Source organism: Primulina tabacum, unplaced genomic scaffold (genome assembly GCF_025594145.1).
Source record: "Primulina tabacum isolate GXHZ01 unplaced genomic scaffold, ASM2559414v2 Contig788, whole genome shotgun sequence".
In the NCBI taxonomy this organism is placed as follows: Eukaryota; Viridiplantae; Streptophyta; class Magnoliopsida; order Lamiales; family Gesneriaceae; genus Primulina; species Primulina tabacum.
The window spans coordinates 37,548-54,222 of NW_027459911.1; the positions used below are offsets into that span (position 1 = coordinate 37,548).

General features: G+C 35.9%; 3 protein-coding genes and 1 pseudogene across 4 annotated transcripts; 1 reads left to right on the forward strand and 3 right to left on the reverse strand.

The window, feature by feature from the left end:
* Window positions 1–5,889: 5,889 nt before the first annotated feature.
* LOC142535004 (uncharacterized) lies at window positions 5,890–7,896 on the reverse strand. Its single transcript, XM_075641655.1, has one exon. The coding sequence runs from the start codon at window positions 7,894–7,896 to the stop codon at window positions 5,890–5,892; it is 2,007 nt and encodes a 668-aa protein (XP_075497770.1).
* Window positions 7,897–8,815: 919 nt separating this feature from the next.
* Window positions 8,816–10,196, forward strand: LOC142535006 (uncharacterized). Its single transcript, XM_075641657.1, has 2 exons — window positions 8,816–9,341; window positions 9,500–10,196. The coding sequence occupies exons 1-2, from the start codon at window positions 8,940–8,942 to the stop codon at window positions 10,112–10,114; spliced, it is 1,017 nt and encodes a 338-aa protein (XP_075497772.1). The 5' UTR covers window positions 8,816–8,939; the 3' UTR covers window positions 10,115–10,196.
* A 3,410-nt stretch (window positions 10,197–13,606) lies between these two features.
* Window positions 13,607–15,032, reverse strand: LOC142535007 (uncharacterized; annotated as a pseudogene).
* An 822-nt stretch (window positions 15,033–15,854) lies between these two features.
* On the reverse strand, window positions 15,855–16,585 carry LOC142535009 (uncharacterized). 2 transcript variants are annotated; one of them, XM_075641658.1, is made up of 2 exons: window positions 16,282–16,585; window positions 15,855–16,159 (listed from the first exon to the last, which is right to left on the reverse strand). In XM_075641658.1, exons 1-2 carry the CDS (start codon window positions 16,550–16,552, stop codon window positions 15,870–15,872), a joined length of 561 nt encoding a protein of 186 aa, XP_075497773.1. In that variant the 5' UTR covers window positions 16,553–16,585; the 3' UTR covers window positions 15,855–15,869. The 2 variants fall into 2 exon arrangements, 1 of the variants encoding a protein (XP_075497773.1); XR_012817309.1 differs by having other exon boundaries at window positions 15,891–16,159; window positions 16,224–16,585.
* Window positions 16,586–16,675: the final 90 nt, after the last annotated feature.

Below are 16,675 nucleotides of genomic sequence, written 5' to 3' on the forward strand. Positions count from 1 at the left end.
CACTGGTTCCAGCTATATCTGTATCTACTCCCCCTTTTTGTCCAGAATGGACACTTTCACCCAGCAGAAGCTCATAGTCAGCCACTTGATTTTCATAATGTTCAATGGTTTTCTTGGCATTTTCAATCTTTTGTCGACCATAGGCAATCTGAGCTTGAATGTAGGAGATAGACAATGTGACATAACCAGTAGGAGGAACATCTGTAGGTGGCTGTTCAGCTGTCTCAGGCACATGTTCAGATGTTGTATCATCAGTGTTGCCAACATCCGGAGCAACATTTGAATGCAGCCAAGGCAGATCGATCTTTCTGTTGCCTTTGAAATAAGCAGGAGAAATCTTCAGAGGATCTTTGACAGGGCAATGATCTTCATCAATATCCTTAATGAAACCTTGAGATTCCAAGATTCCATAAATCAGTGAAGGGTAGGGCAGCTTTGTTTTCTTGAAGTCTCCTTCAGCATATTGCAATGCTGTCCTGAACACCAGATTTCCAAAGTTAAAGGCCCTTTCAGTACCAATAGCAAACAACACCAGGGCCTGAGATCTAGTCACAGTAGTAGAATTGGTTTACGGTGTCCAATTCCAGATTGATGTCTTGTGCAGCACGGAGAAAAAAGAAGTGAGATTAGCAGCACTCAACTTCTTGGGATAATCAGGGAATACTTTGATCAGGCCTCCAGTGAGCACAGAGGTTACAGCATTTATGTCCAGATCCTCTTCAACTTCCTCAATATCCTGAGTGTTGTAGAATGCATTGATCACAGAAGGTGAGAACTTGTAGATACGATCACGAACAAACACTCTCCCATACTTCACCGATTCCTCATCTCCAACACTGCCCAGGAGATTGCAGTAGAATTCTAACACTACACGGCGACAGTAGGGCATTAACATCAATATTTTTCTCCTCAATCAGCTCTCTCTGAACAAACAGCGGCCATAATGCCAAGGCATCCTCAGAATAAAATTTGGGGGAAAAAGACTTACTTAAATCATAGTCAGCTGAGTCAATGTGGCGCTCGGTGTTGTCAACATCCACCTCAACACCGGCAGCAGTAGCAGCAACATCATCAGAAGACTCACTAGCTTCAGAGCCAATATCCTCAGATTCAGCATCACCCTGTTCCTCAGATTCAAAGTCAGATACAGACGATGAAGAGGAAGAAGCTCCAGGTCGGTTTTGCTCAAACTCCTTCATCATTTCTGAATCAGGTTCATCATCCTTAGAAATTTGTTTCTTGGTAGCCTTTTCTTCCTTAAGGTGAGCGAGAAACTCGGCCAGAGATTGTTCATCTTCTAAAGGCTCATCAGGAACTCTTTCTTCTGCAACATTTTGAGTATCTGTGATGGGGTTTTGTTTTTGAATACCAGAAGTAGAACCAGGTTCCTTTGCAGCAACAGTTGGTTTGGGGCGAGCCACCAACTCAAAATCATCATCATTGGAGTCGTCCCCAGATGAGAAATCAGGGTCCAGAAGATTTGAGGAGGTAGATGCCCGTGGTTTCTTGGTTGGAACAAAGTCAGGATCGAACCCTGCTTGTCACTTTGACCTTCGGCGCATAGGAGCAGTGGGAAAAGCTTTATTCAAGAATTCAAAGTCCGGTGGATTCTCGACATTGATCTCGTTCCCAGGTTCACCAGGAGCGATCATTTCCAGCGGAGTTGGTTATTCTGACACGCCCACAATTTCCATCCCCTCAACATTGGTTTCGGTTGTGGGTGTTGTGTCAGGTGATTTTCCACCCATGCTCGCAGCCATTTCACTCCTAATGTCGTGAGGATCGAAGCCAGTCATCTGCGCAATCAAGAACAAAAGAAGTAGATCGGTTCGAAGGACACAGAAAATCGCGAAGAACAGAGATATTTTAAGCAAAAACAATGAATAGTGAGGGCAGGAGAAATTTCAGAATGTGAGGGAAAATACTAAACAGTAAAGTTATTCTTCGTCCATTCCTAATTATTTAAGCACAACTCTCCAACGGTAACATTCTGTTGAGCCGCAACTTCAGCACCTTTCAACTCAATTTTTACTCTCACCCAACGGTAACTTTCTGAAACAGTGCCATCATTATTTCAAGAAATCAGGCAGGATAAAACACCACGTCGAATTAACCCCACAAACAGTTAGAAATCAAGAAATTTCAAAATTAAGTCGATTAGGGTTTTCTTCGTATTTCATGAATTAAAAACTGATAGCCCACTGGTCATGATGAATTCACATAACAGCAGTATGAATGACTTAAATTTATTCCTAAAGTATGATCAAAAATGAAATGCACACGCATGTGATCAAACTGTGATCAGTCTGTACTTAGGTGTTGGCAACACCTCTTGGCAACACTCACAAGTTGGACTCAAACTTTCTTGAACATTTTTAATTCAGACATGGTAGCTCCCACTCTAGAAGAACGGTCTTCATAGGACTCCTCTAGGTAGCTTTTTTCATCTGTATTTTGAATTAGAAGTGGTAGCTCCCACACTAGAAGAACGGTCTTCATTGGACTCCTATAGGTAGCTTTTTTCATTTTCTTCTAAACAACAATTTTTTTTCTTTTCTATTTTTCACCTTATTGCTCAAGAATTTTCTAGTCATTTTCTACATTGGACAAGATCATGTGGTACACGAACATCCTCACAGCTTAATGACTTAGATTCAGCACACTCCATACTTTAGAAAATTTTGATAGAAAGTTTGATTCACAACTGAGAGCACACCATTCAGTATCTTTCACTTGTACAGGCTTCACACAAAACAGGATGTATGCAATATGTCTAGCATCCTAAAAATAAAATGCACATGCATGCTGAGTGTTGTCCACAGGTGTTGTAACACCGAGGACAACATCCGTGAGTGATCATTGTGCACACAAGCTGAGAGACTTCCTAAGATTGGAAAATCTCTCAAAATCCAATGGTTTTGTAAAAATATCAGCCAGTTGGTTCTCAGTTCTAACAAATTCCATTCGAATTGTACCCTTATCAACCAAATCTCGAATAAAATGATGTCTAATGTCTATGTGTTTCGTTCGAGAGTGTTGTACTGGATTTTTTGAAATATCAATTGCACTTGAATTGTCACAGTATACAATTACGGTGTCACTGTTGAAACCATAGTCTTTAATCATTTGATTCATCCACAAAAGTTGTGAACAACAGCTAGCAGCTGCAACATATTCAGATTCAGCAGTGGACAGAGATACACAATTTTGCTTTTTACTATACCATGACACCAAATTGTTACCTAGATAAAAACATCCTCCAGTGGTACTCTTCCTATCATCTAGATTTTCAGCCCAGTCAGCATCACTAAACCCCACTTTTTTTAATGTTTGTTTCTTTGGTGTACCACAAACCTAAGTTAACTGTCCCGGCTATATATCTCAAAATTCTTTTGACAGCTTTTAAATGAGTGACTTTAGGATCAGCCTGGTACCTGGCACACAAACATACACTAAACATGATGTCGGGACGACTTGCACTTAAGTAAAGAAGACTGCCTATGATTCTGCGATACTGGGTGTTGTCAACACCTGCAGCAACATCGTCTTTGGACAATTTTTCAGTCAACCTCATTGGTGTTTTCATGTGTTTAGTGTTCTCGGTAGAAAATTTCTTCACCAAATTCTTGGCATACTTGGATTGACACAGAAAGATACCATCATGCATTTGTTTAATTTGCAATCCAAGAAAGAAACTTAATTCTCCTACCATGCTCATTTCAAATGTGGTAGACATGCATTTAACAAATTCATCAACATGCTTTTGAGAAGAAGCACCAAAAATGATGTCATCCACATAAATTTGACACACAAGAATATCATGCTTCGATTTTTGAATAAAAAGGGTTTTATCAACCTCACCTCGTTTGAAGCCTAAGTCAAGCAGATATTCAGTAAGCCTACCATACCATGCTCGTGGAGCTTGTTCAAGTCCATAAAGTGCCTTCTTCAACTTGTAGACATGGTTCGGGTGGTTTGGATCTTCGAACCCTTTAGGTTGGCTTACATAAGCTTCTTCATTCAAAATGCCGTTCAAAAAGGCACTTTTCACATCCATTTGATATAATTTTAGGTCCATGTGACAAGCGATAGCAAGTAAAAGTCGGACTGACTCAATCCGGGCAACAGGGGCAAATGTCTCATCAAAATCAATTCCTTCAATTTGAGTATACCCTTGAGCAACTAACCTAGATTTATTTCTCACAACAATCCCAGATTCATCAGTTTTGTTTTTAAAAATCCATTTGGTTCCAATAACATTCACATTATCAGGTCTGGGAACCAAATCCCACACATCATTCCTAACAAATTGTTCAAGTTCCTCATGCATCGCATCAACCCAAAATTCATCTTTTAAGGCTTCATTTATATTTTTGGGTTCAATGAGCGAAACAAAACAAGAATGGCTTACTTGAGAGTATACGGAAGTCATGCATACTAGACCCATCATTTTCCGATAATCTACCTTCTCCTTTCTTCTAGTTTGCATTCCTCCAAATGCTTCTCCAATGATCTGAGATGATGGATGATTTTTCTGAATCTTACTGGGAATATCAATCCCTTCATTGGTTACAACATCATCATTTTCAGTATATTCTCCTGGTTCATCATTTGATTCTGCCAGTGTAGGTGTTGTCTCAGGTGTTACAACACCGGGTGCAACATCTGTGTTAGGCAATGTCTCACTTATGTTCAGTAGCCCATCAATATCGTCCTCGATTGTTTTTCCCGTTAGATCTGCAAGATCGTCAAAAACAACATTAATAGATTCCATAGTCGTTCTTGTTCTGAGATTATACACGCGATATGCACGACTATTGGATGAATAACCAAGAAATAAACACTTGTCACTTTTAGAGTCAAACTTTGCAAGATGGTCTCGGTCATTCAAAACATAACATACACACCCAAAAACATGAAAGTACTTCAGGTTTGGCCTCTTTCCCATGATGATTTCATAGGATGTCATAGTAGAACCACTCCTTAAGTACACACGGTTTGAAATATGACATGCTGTGTTTAAGGCCTCGGCCCAAAATCGTTTTGAAATATTCTTTGAACTCAACATGACCCTAGCCATTTCTTGCAGTGTCCTATTCTTCCTTTCGGCTATTCCATTTTGTTGAGGAGTCTTAGGGGCCAAAAATTCATGAGTTATCCCTCTCTTTTCACAGAATGATATAAAGTGTGAGTTTTCAAATTCTTTACCATGATCGGTCCTTATCTTACCAACCCTCAAATCATGTAGATTAGTAATCTTAGCATGTAATTTCTTAAAAACAGCAAATGTGTCGGATTTTTCTCTAAGAAAACTTAGCCATGTAAAGCAAGAGAAATCATCCACACAAACACATGAATACTTCTTACCTCCAAGGCTTTCCACTTCCATTGGACCCATAAGATCCATGTGCAAGAGTTCAAGACACCGTGTTGTTCCAAAGTGTTGCAACACTTGATGGGGAACACGTGTTTGCTTACCCTTTTGACATGCACCACAAACATAAGGAATTCCAGAGGATAAATTAGGCATACCTCTCACAGCATCGTACTTACCAAGGTTCTTTAATGTCTTGAAGTTTGCATGACCCAATTTTTGATGCCACAAGTTTAGTTCACTTACTTTTGAATGATTGCACACAGGGTCCTCTCCAAGTTGATAACAATTGTCAGCCGACCTTGTACTTGTCAAAATACATGTATCAGTATTATCAAAAACTTCACAATTGTCTTTATCAAACTTAACATGTAAACCATCATCACAAAGTTGACTTATGCTTATTAAGTTTGAGTTAAGTCCTTCGACATAAAGCACATTGTGTAGACTAGGCAGTCCATCAACATTCAAGGTCCATTTGCCAGCTATTCTTCCTTTAGCACCTCCACCATATATCACAGACCATTCCTTAGTTCAACATAGTCAGTCAAATAGTCTTTAGAACCTGTCATGTGGCGTGAACAGCCACTGTCAAAGTACCATATTCCTGCAATGTTAGTTTTTAACGAAGTATAAATAACAGAACATTGAATATTAGCCTTTGTCACCCAAACCCTTTTTACCGATGGTTTCCTATTGGCAGTGTTACGCCGGATGTTGTACAACACCTGTGGCAACACCTGTTCAGATTCCCATCTTTTGTAGTCATCTCTCAGTTTAAAACAATAGGGTTTGATATGACCAGGTCTAAAGCAATAGTGGCAGATAAAGTGGCGTTTTCTGGACTTGGACTTCTTTGTAGATATTTGCCTCTTTGATGAAACACCTTTTTCAGTGTATGTAGCATTCGAGATTTCAGCACTTCCTTTGACAAAGACAGTTGGTTTTCTTTCAGTGTTGGAAGACTCTCCTATTTCAAATTGGTGATTCGTATAACCAAGTCCAGCTTTGTCATTCTTTCCAATCATCAAGAGTGAATCAAGTTTGGATGAACTTGAATTAAGCTTCGCAAGAATTTGAGTTGCTTCTTCAAGCTCTTCCTTGACTTTGCATAATTCCAGATCTTTCTTACTTAAGATTACTTCAAGTCGTGATACTTGTGACTTCAGCTCAGTGTTCTTTTTGGAGAGAATTGCATTCACTTTATTTCTTTTGATCCAGTCTTCATACAATTCTTCATACATTGTCTGCACACTTTCCAGAGTGACTTCATCATCATCTACTTCTTGGTTTTCAGACTGACTTGATTCACCAAGGGTTGTAGAATTAAGACACACTGAATTTGAAGAGATGTTGCGACCAGGTATTGCAACACCTGTGCCAACACCCAAAGGATTGATTTGCATTGAACGCTTCTCCTTGATCACAGCAGACAACGATGTGTGTTTTTCAGATTCATTTGATCCTTGATCATCATCAGACTCTTCATCACTCAAAGTGACAGCCATGCCTTTGTTTCTCCGAAGTCGATTGGCACACTCATTGGCATAGTGTCCAAATCCAGAACACTCTCTGCATTGTACTGAGTCCAAATTTCTGACATTTGATTGGATTTGCAATTCAGTTTTTGGTCGAAATTGTCCTTTCATAGGAGTAAACTTTTGAGCTTTTGCAGAAGTGGTGATATTGGGCAACACAGATTTTTGTCCAATTTTCTTCTTCTCTCTCATTTTCTTCAAGTAATCACCGAATTTTTTAGTAATTAGAGAGATAGAATCTTCACCTAAATCAGATTCATTCACTTCTTTAGATATTTGAAGGATTTCATCATAAGAGTCAGTTGAAACTTCAAGGGCTATTGTCTTCCCTTTATCCTTCTTTTGTAAATCAAGATTCATCTCAAAAGTTCTGAGGGAACTCATTAATTCATCCAGGTTGATTGTTGAAGTGTCTTTAGATTCTTCAATTGCACAAACTTTGACATTAAATTTCTTAGGTAGAGATCTTAAAACTTTGTTCACCAATCTTTCATTGGACATGGGATCTCCAAGACTGTGAGCTTCATTAGAAAGTTGTCTCAACCGGCTATCATACTCAAGAATAGACTCCTTGTCCTCCATTCTCAGGCTTTCAAATTTTGATGCCACCATCCTTAGCCTAGTTTTACGCACACTCTCGGATCCTTCACAATGTTTCTGAAGTATATCCCAAGCTTCTTTGGCACAAACACAATTGGTGATTAAATTAAACATCCTTGTGTCAACAGACGAGAATATAGCATTGAGAGCCTTGGAATTAAAATTTGACGTTTGCACTTCATCGATTGTCCATGTACTTTCAGGTTTGAGCCGAGTGTCTCCATCAGCATCCTCAATCTTTGGTGGACTCCAACCATCAAGTACACGCTGCCAAGCTCTTTCTTCAATTGATTTAATAAAAACCCTCATCTTTACTTTCCATAATGCATAGTTTGATCCATCCAATACGGGAGGTCTAAAAACAGTGTTTGTTGATGCTTCCATGATCCTTTTCCACCTGGAAAACAAAACAAAACAGGATCTCACTTAGTAGCGTCAAGTGGAAGCTCTGATACCAATTGAAAGTTCCGTTTCCACAGGGTGAATGTGACGAGGGTGAGTGTTGTGTGTATCAGAATGTAGGTGTTGTGCGTAGGTGTTGTAACACCCACGACAACATGCAGCGGAAATTATAGTTTAACACATTAACACACAACTGGAATGACAATAATACGAGATACGAGAGATAAATTATGCACAAGTATAAAATACTTGTGCGGTGCCTCAGGGCAAAATAATTCACTAGAAAAACTTGTAAGTTTACAAAAACCAATACTAGTGAAAGAATAAAACAACTCCCTTATTAAGGCGAGTAACAAATTTCATCCTAAACCTCTAACAAACCGTATAACCAAAATACATAGGATGCATCAACTGAGAAGTGAAAAGTCTTCAAAAATCAGCGCACTAATCAAAACAGTGATTAGGTGTTGTCTTCAGATGTAGTCAGCACTTCACAGCAACACTTTATCAACGACGCGAGATTGCTTCAATCAGAAAATATTTTCTTCGTACAAATGCATCTCAGTCTCTCCGAAAGTTTTTTTGCTCTATATCGTCCCCCTCTCTTTTGTTTCTTCTCCTTTGAGTCCTATTTAACATAGAAAAAACAATTTCATTAGGAAACAAACTATTTTTAAAACAAGGATAATATCTTAAAGATATTGTGATATCATATCTTAAAGATATTAAGAGTCATATCAAATATAGTCTTATATCACATATTGAATTTATACGAGATCATATCATCAATTTCGAGATTATCCCCATGTCTAGAAAGGCAAAATATTAAAGATAAAAAAAGAAAATATATCAAGGAATAAAATTCCTTTCACATATATGTTGAGATGAGCTATCGAAGCTACTCTACTCCTTGTCATCATTACAAGTTAAAATATGCGATGCATATATTTGTTTATCTTCTTACTTCTGGCTATTAATATATACACACAGTTCCTGAAGTGAAGAGCATCAAGAAAAAGAAAGTAATGCACCGACAGACACTTGAACTCGTCAAATGCTTGTGCAGGGCACTGGAATCTTTGCCTTCTAGTGATGCTTCACCTGTCTATCAAAGTGCCATGCTTAAGGCTGCAGAGGAAGGCATACACGAGGTTGTGGAGGTGATCATAGAGATGTTTCCGAATACCATTTATGCTGAAGAATCAAAAACTGAATGTACCATTTTTCACATAGCAGCAAGAGAACGCGTTGAAAATATTTTCAATCTCATTTATCATATGAATGAACGAAAACAATATTTTTACGACATGACGGACTCTTCGGGTAACAACTTTATGCACATATGCCGAGAACTAGCACCTCCTCATAAACTCAATCTAGTTTCTGGTGCAGCTTTACAGATGCAGCGTGAGTTACAATGGTCTAAGGTACTCGACATCTTGCATAACATTCTTCTTAATTAATTATATGCATGTCCACCACTAGCAATTATGATTAATTAGGCGGATCACTTCGGCAATTCTAGCTTGTTTGTTTACCTGAGCACATTTTTGTGGTGATAATTTCATCAACGTGCACCGTACAGGAAATGGAAAATTTTGTCAACCCTTCTCGTAGGACATGGTTTAACAATGACCGCAAGACTCCTCAAATGCTGTTTTCCGAAAAGCACCAAGAGTTAAAATCTCAAGGAGAGAAATGGATGAAAGACACTGCCACCTCATGTACCATTGCCGCTGCATTGATTGCTACAGTCGTATTTGCTGCAGCCTTCACAGTTCCAGGAGGACTTCATGGTGACACCGGAGTACCGATTTTCGTAAGAAAAAATTTATTCGTTTTATTTGCTATCTCAGACTCTGTTTCCTTGTTCACATCCACCACTTCACTGCTCATGTTTCTATCGATCCTGACTTCCCGTTATGCTGAACAAGACTTTCTTTACCTTCTACCTACGAGATTATGCATCGGCCTACTTACCCTCTTCACTTCAATCACGTTCATGATGGTCGCCTTTAGTGCAGCTATATATATTACATTGAAGGAGAAATCTAATTTGTTTCTTGTACCAATGACCGTATTGGCCTGTCTTCCAGTCACATCCTTTGCATTATTGCAATTCCCACTTCTCATCGATGTGATGTATTCCACCTATGGACCTGGCATTTTCGGCAAAAAGAGTGATCGAACATTGTATTAAAACAAAGCAAAGCAAGGGCTTTCCACTTCAGTTAGATACCAAAGATATTTGTTGTGTGTGTGTGCGCGAGTGTTTATATATATATATATATATATATATATTATATATATATAACCAATATGAGGGATGTATCAACTTTAATAAAGATTTGACAATGTAATGCAGTGACATGTTTGGAATTTTATCGATAATAACATAAACTAGAGAGTTAGGAAATCCATGTTTATACAGCTGAAAATGTGTATTTACATCAAAGATAAGAGATTTATGAACACGAGTCTCAAGAGCCAAGCAATCCGCGACCTAATTATAGATATGCGTGATGTAGCATGGAATTCGATATAAATTGTTTTCCGTATTTATGTTGTAAAAATGCCTATAACTTGTTACACACTAGAAATTTTGGCTCGTCTCACTCCTCCTCGTTTTGACTTATATATTGGTAGGGGTAAGTCAAAACCTTCGTAATGATCTAATGTTGCTTTTATTAAAAAAAAAAAAAAAACAAAGCAAAACAAAAACAAAGCCTACGAAACAATTTTTTTCAAGAGGGCTACATGTTACTTTTAACAAAATACAATACAATAACTATTACTTACAACATGTAATAAGACATTCGAGTCGCAGAGCCAAACGAGGATTGGCAAGACAATTGTTTCTATAGATTTGAAATGCATCTATAGATTTATGCATTTCCATATACTATATATTTTGAACCACCCGATTTTATTTAACTAGTAGCAAAGATAATGAAGTTAAGTATACTATGAATATTGATCCTAAATTTGCAAATAAATGTAGACACGTAAATTTTTCACAAATTATTCAATAACAAATACTATTTTACAACTTATCTATCATTTTAAACAACCACGGTTTAGTTTTTTCCATCATTTTCTTGTATGATTTTCGAATCTTTCAGTATCTTTTTCATCTTTTTATTTTATTTTTTATGCTTCTTTCTTTGATTAAATTCAGCAATCATATCATCATATCTAATTTTCATGTTTCTTTTTCGTCGTCAGATTTGATTTTGATTAATCCTTTGATGTTTGCATGTTTTTTCCTATGGTCTTCTTATTTTTTTATTTGAGTCATCCATGCTTCGGGTTTAACTCCTATTATTTTTCTTGTTTTTTTAAGTCTCACTCGATTTCTCCACATATTATGTTATATCTATTTTGCATTAGGAACATAATTAAGTGTACAAATTAATTGATATATTTACTTGATATAAAAATTAGGAGAAAACAACGTTAAAATTCAAGAGCAGATAATATATTAAAAAAACTCTCTCGAGATAAGAGATGTAGATAGATTTTTATTAGGAGGCAAAAAAATTCAAAATATTTCACCATCGTAAAAGTCAAAAATATAACTGTATTTTCTTACTTTAGAAAAATTAATGGGACACCTCCTAATCTATAGGTACAAATCTTAATATTTCAAAAGTTACTAATTTTTTTTTTAGATTTAAGTTATAAAATCATAAAAATATGAAAAAATATGCATATATTCACATAATTTTAAAACTAATTTAGAATATATATACATACACAAAATATATGTAATCATTAAAAAATAATATATACTAAAAAAAATATTTGGAATAATATCAAATATTACAAACACAATTAAGCTATTGTCACTATATTTTTAATTAATTTTGTTGCATTTATAAGTTTATATAATAGATAAAATTATCTTAAGAGATATAACACACTTTTAAAGTAGTAAATAATGTCAAATATTACAAAAAATATTAAGAATTGATAGAGAAAATCGACGAGAGATTTCAAAATTTTCAATTATAATTTAGAATTTATGATTCAGGGTTTGTAAATATAAAATTTAAATTAAATAATTTATTTGCTTACCGAAATATTTTGTCAATGAAGTTTTCTTGAATAATTTTCATCAATTATTTGACTTAATGTATTTAAGAAAAATTCAAATTACACATGATTATTTAGTTAAAATTATGTAATATTAATTGAGTCATAATAGAAATAAAAATATGTAAAAAAGAGGAAAAATTGTTTCTTATGTATATAATTTTCATCATGTACATTATAAATTAATTAATATGTTGAAAAAAACAAACAAGACAAAATTATATAATATATATATATATATATATATAGATATATATATATATATATATCAATAATTAATAGAAATAACCATTAATGTGTATTACCAATGACACATTATGATTTAAATTTATCTATATATATAATATTTCCAACTATGTTAAATAAAAACAATAAGCACAAAAATACCACAAACATGAAAAAAAATATAGATAAGAAAAAAAATAGTGTCACAAAAACAAAATGACATTTGCACATATAAAATAGGAATATAAACAAATAATAATCAATGAAGATTAATTATCAAATATTAATTAGAGCATGTGAAATGTTTTAAACTTTTGAAAGAAAACATTGAGTAAATTAGATACATTTTCAAATTTTAATTAGAGCACATGGAATGTCTTAAAACTCATGAAAGAAACCCATTTCAGTAAATTAGACCGAGGCTTACATCCTACATGATATCAGATTGTAGGACCGAGCGTTTACTGCTTTACCAAAATCTATAGCTAGAGTAATAGGTGCAACTCAAATCTTTTAAACGCACAGCAGCTCAGCACCACGGTTCGATCAATCTACCAAGCAGGAACAATTATTGCACCCAACAATCTGCATCTCAATAATTGTACTCCTTGCAATCATAGGAATCGAATACATGACCTTGGCTCTGATACCAATTGTAGGACCGAGCGCTTACCCGCTTTACCAAAAGCTATAGCTAGTAGTAATGGTGCAACTCAAATCTTTACTCAAACACCTCAAACACCACGGTTCAATCACTCTACCAAGCAGGAACAATTATTGCACCCAACACGATTTTCCACCTCGCGCAATGAGATTACAAATAGCAAAACCACAATTAAAAAATAATTCATTAAAAAATAATATGAGGAAATTATTGCCAAACTGCAATCACGGAATAATTCAATTAAATTTTAATGTTAAAAAATATTCTTACAAATAATCTTTAACATATTTCAATATCTACATCATGTATGATGCTCTTAATTCATATTTAAAAATCAACTTGTTTTAAAAATGGTGTATTTATATGTAAAAATAAAAGAAAAGATAAGATAGAAACATTAAATATTCATTAACAACCATGAAGAAATCCACTAATTTATTAACCCAATTTCAGTAACAAAAAAAAATCATTGATAAATTGATGAATTCAATAAACATTAATATCCAAAAGTCATTTAATATGGATAATGAATTACAAAAGAACATATTTAAAAAAAAAAACTATTGATTGAATTTACTAACTTAAATGAACAAAGATATATTAGAAAATCACAATTAAAAGTCATATATTTATATGTATGGTTAGATATTAATTTTGACCTCCGAAACCCAATTAATGGTTCATGAATCCACTGATCACAAGTGTATGTATTTCCCAACTCCCTAGTTTACGTATTACTGATAAAATTTCAAATATGTTATTGCAATACATAATCAAAATCTTAAATCTATCAAAAGTCGATACATCCCTCACATTGATTAAAATCAGGCTGCGTAAAATATATTCAATAGCAAAAACACACACACACAACAATATATCTTTGCTATCAAACTGAAGTGGAAAGCCCTTGCTTTGCTTGTTTCTTGTTTTAATACAATGTTCGATCACTCTTTTTTCCGAAAATGCCGGGTCCATAGGTGCAATACATCACATCGATGAGAAGTGGGAATTGCAATAATGCAAAGGATGTGACTGGAAGACAAGCCAATACGGTCATTGTACAAGAAACAAATTAGATTTCTCCTTCAATGTGATATATATAGCTGCACTGAAGGCGACCATCATGAACGTGATTGAAGTGAAGAGGGTAAGCAGGCCGATGCATAATCTCTTAGGTAAAAGGTAAAGAAAGTCTTGTTCGGCATAACGGGAAGTCAGGATCGATAGAAACATGAGCAGTGAAGTGGTGGATGTGAACAAGGAAACAGAGTCTGAGATAGCAAATAAAACGAATAAATTTTTTCTTACGAAAATCGGTACTCCGGTGTCACCATGAAGTCCTCCTGGAACTGTGAAGGCTGCAGCAAATACGACTGTAGCAATCAATGCAGCGGCAATGGTACATGAGGTGGCAGTGTCTTCATCCATTTCCTCCTTGAGATTTTAACTCTTGGTGCTTTTCGGAAAACAGCATTTGAGGAGTCTTGCGGTCATTGTTAAACCATGTCCTACGAGAAGGGTTGACAAAATTTTCCATTTCCTGTACGGTGCACGTTGATGAAATTATCACCACAAAAATGTGCTCAGGTAAACAAACAAGCTAGAATTGCCGAAGTGATCCGCCCTAATTAATCATACTTGCTAGTGGTGGACATGCATATAATTATTAAGAAGATGTTATGCAAGAGTCGAGTACCTTAGACCATTGTAACTCACGCTGCATCTGTAAAGCTGCACCAGAAACTAGATTGAGTTTATTGAGGAGGTGCTAGTTCTCCGCCTATGTGCATAAAGTTGTTACCCGAAGAGTCCGTCATGTCGTAAAAATATTGTTTTCGTTCATTCATATGATAAATGAGATTGAAAATATTTTCAACGCGTTCTCTTGCTGCTATGTGAAAAATGGAACATTCAGTTTTTGATTCTTCAGCATAAATGGCATTCGGAAACATCTCTATGATCACCTCCACAACCTCGTGTATGCCTTTCCGTGCAGCCTTAACTATGGCACTTTCATAGATAGGTGAAGCATCACTGCAAGACAGAGATTGGAGTGCGGTGCACAAACATTTGACGAGTTCAAGTGTCTGTCGGTGCATTACTTTCTTTTTCTTGACGCTCTTCACTTCAGGAACTGTGTTATATTAATAGCCAAAAGTAAGAAGATAAACAAATATATATATGCATCGTATATTTTAACTTGTAATGATGACAAGGAGTAGAGTAGCTTCGATAGCTAAAAAAAAACTATCAAATGAGCCAAGTAAAAATTTTTATCTGAAAATGAAATTATACTTACCCACAAAAGAAATTATGTTGAACCAAATCGAACTTCTTTGTCACTTGATCCATATCAGACCTTGGGCCAGTTGTGATCCTTGTATTTTTCAATGATGTCAAAGGAACACCTTCAATGTATATATATGTATGTGATGAAATATCTTATAGGAGTTTGGAAATCATAATCCCACACTTTGTCAATCATTAAAAAAATGTAGCCTAATGATCTCTGATTATCAAAGCAATTAAAAGATTTCTTCTAAGAAAGATCACTTACCAGAGTAGATCCAATTTTGCCAACCAATTGAAACTCTTTCCGCTCGGAAACACAGATTTCATTCCACGGCTATCACTTGCAACGCATAATCATCGTCGTCGTCGCTTAACGTAGCTAATTCTGGGTATTTCTGCAACCAACTATAAAGCCACATCTGCCAAAGAACAAATATATCATCTTTAAATTTCACAATTATCAATCAATAAATTAATATTTCCATACTAACCAATAAACTCAGAAGCTATGGCATTGTCAACAGCGAAGCCCCCAACTTTCCCACAAATGGGCTATTCTGCACTTCTTTCTTGGAGACGGATATGAGATATAAGCGTATCTTTTTGGCTATTCCTCGCTGCTAAATGAATCGGTAACATATTATTGTTATTTGTAATATATAGCAAGTCGATTTTTTGTTCACCAATAGTATCGCAGCTTCCTTGTTTCCAGCCAAAGCGGCTGTGTGTAAAGCAGTGTCCCCGTACTATTCGAGAGCATCGCTTCATTTGGCATCGGGTATTCTAACAACTTTCTCAGGAAATCATTTGATTTTCCAGTCTCCACCGCTACGTGCAGAGCTGTCTCCGAGGAATCATTGATGATGGCCGTGATTGCATCTTCGTCTTTGTCCAAGAACTCCTTGCCTTCCTTCCAATCACCTCTTAATATTGCTCTATGCAATGGCAAGTACCGGTGAAAATCCGTACCTGCATATTTCTTAAAATTACAAGCCTTGTACCAGAAAAAATACATTCGAATTCGTCAATTAACCTTTTCTTTTTCTTTTTTCTTTTATCAGTTTTAGTTACTGAGTTCTCATTTCATTTACCATCTTCCTCATCCGAACTAGAACTGCTCGTTTGAATTTCATTATCATCTGATTTGAAAAGTTTTTCCAATTCCAACCAAACTTCCCTGGAACTGTCCAATCCCACCACTGCATCAAGCACCTCGGTCCCAGTAATGGAACCCAGAATCCATCCTGTGATAAGCAGGTCGGTTCTTCTCCAGAGTTTCTGCTCATCCATGGATTCTTTAGGAGCCGGGATCTGGCCGTCAACGAAGCCCAGCAAATCTTGGCTCTCGAACAGACAGATCATCTGTTTTTTCCATATCTTGTAATCTTTAGCGCTTCTTTTTTTGTCTTCGTCAAGACATAGCTTGACTGATATGAATTCGCAGCATTAACAGTTGATGGCCATGGATAGTTTGCTAATTTTGGG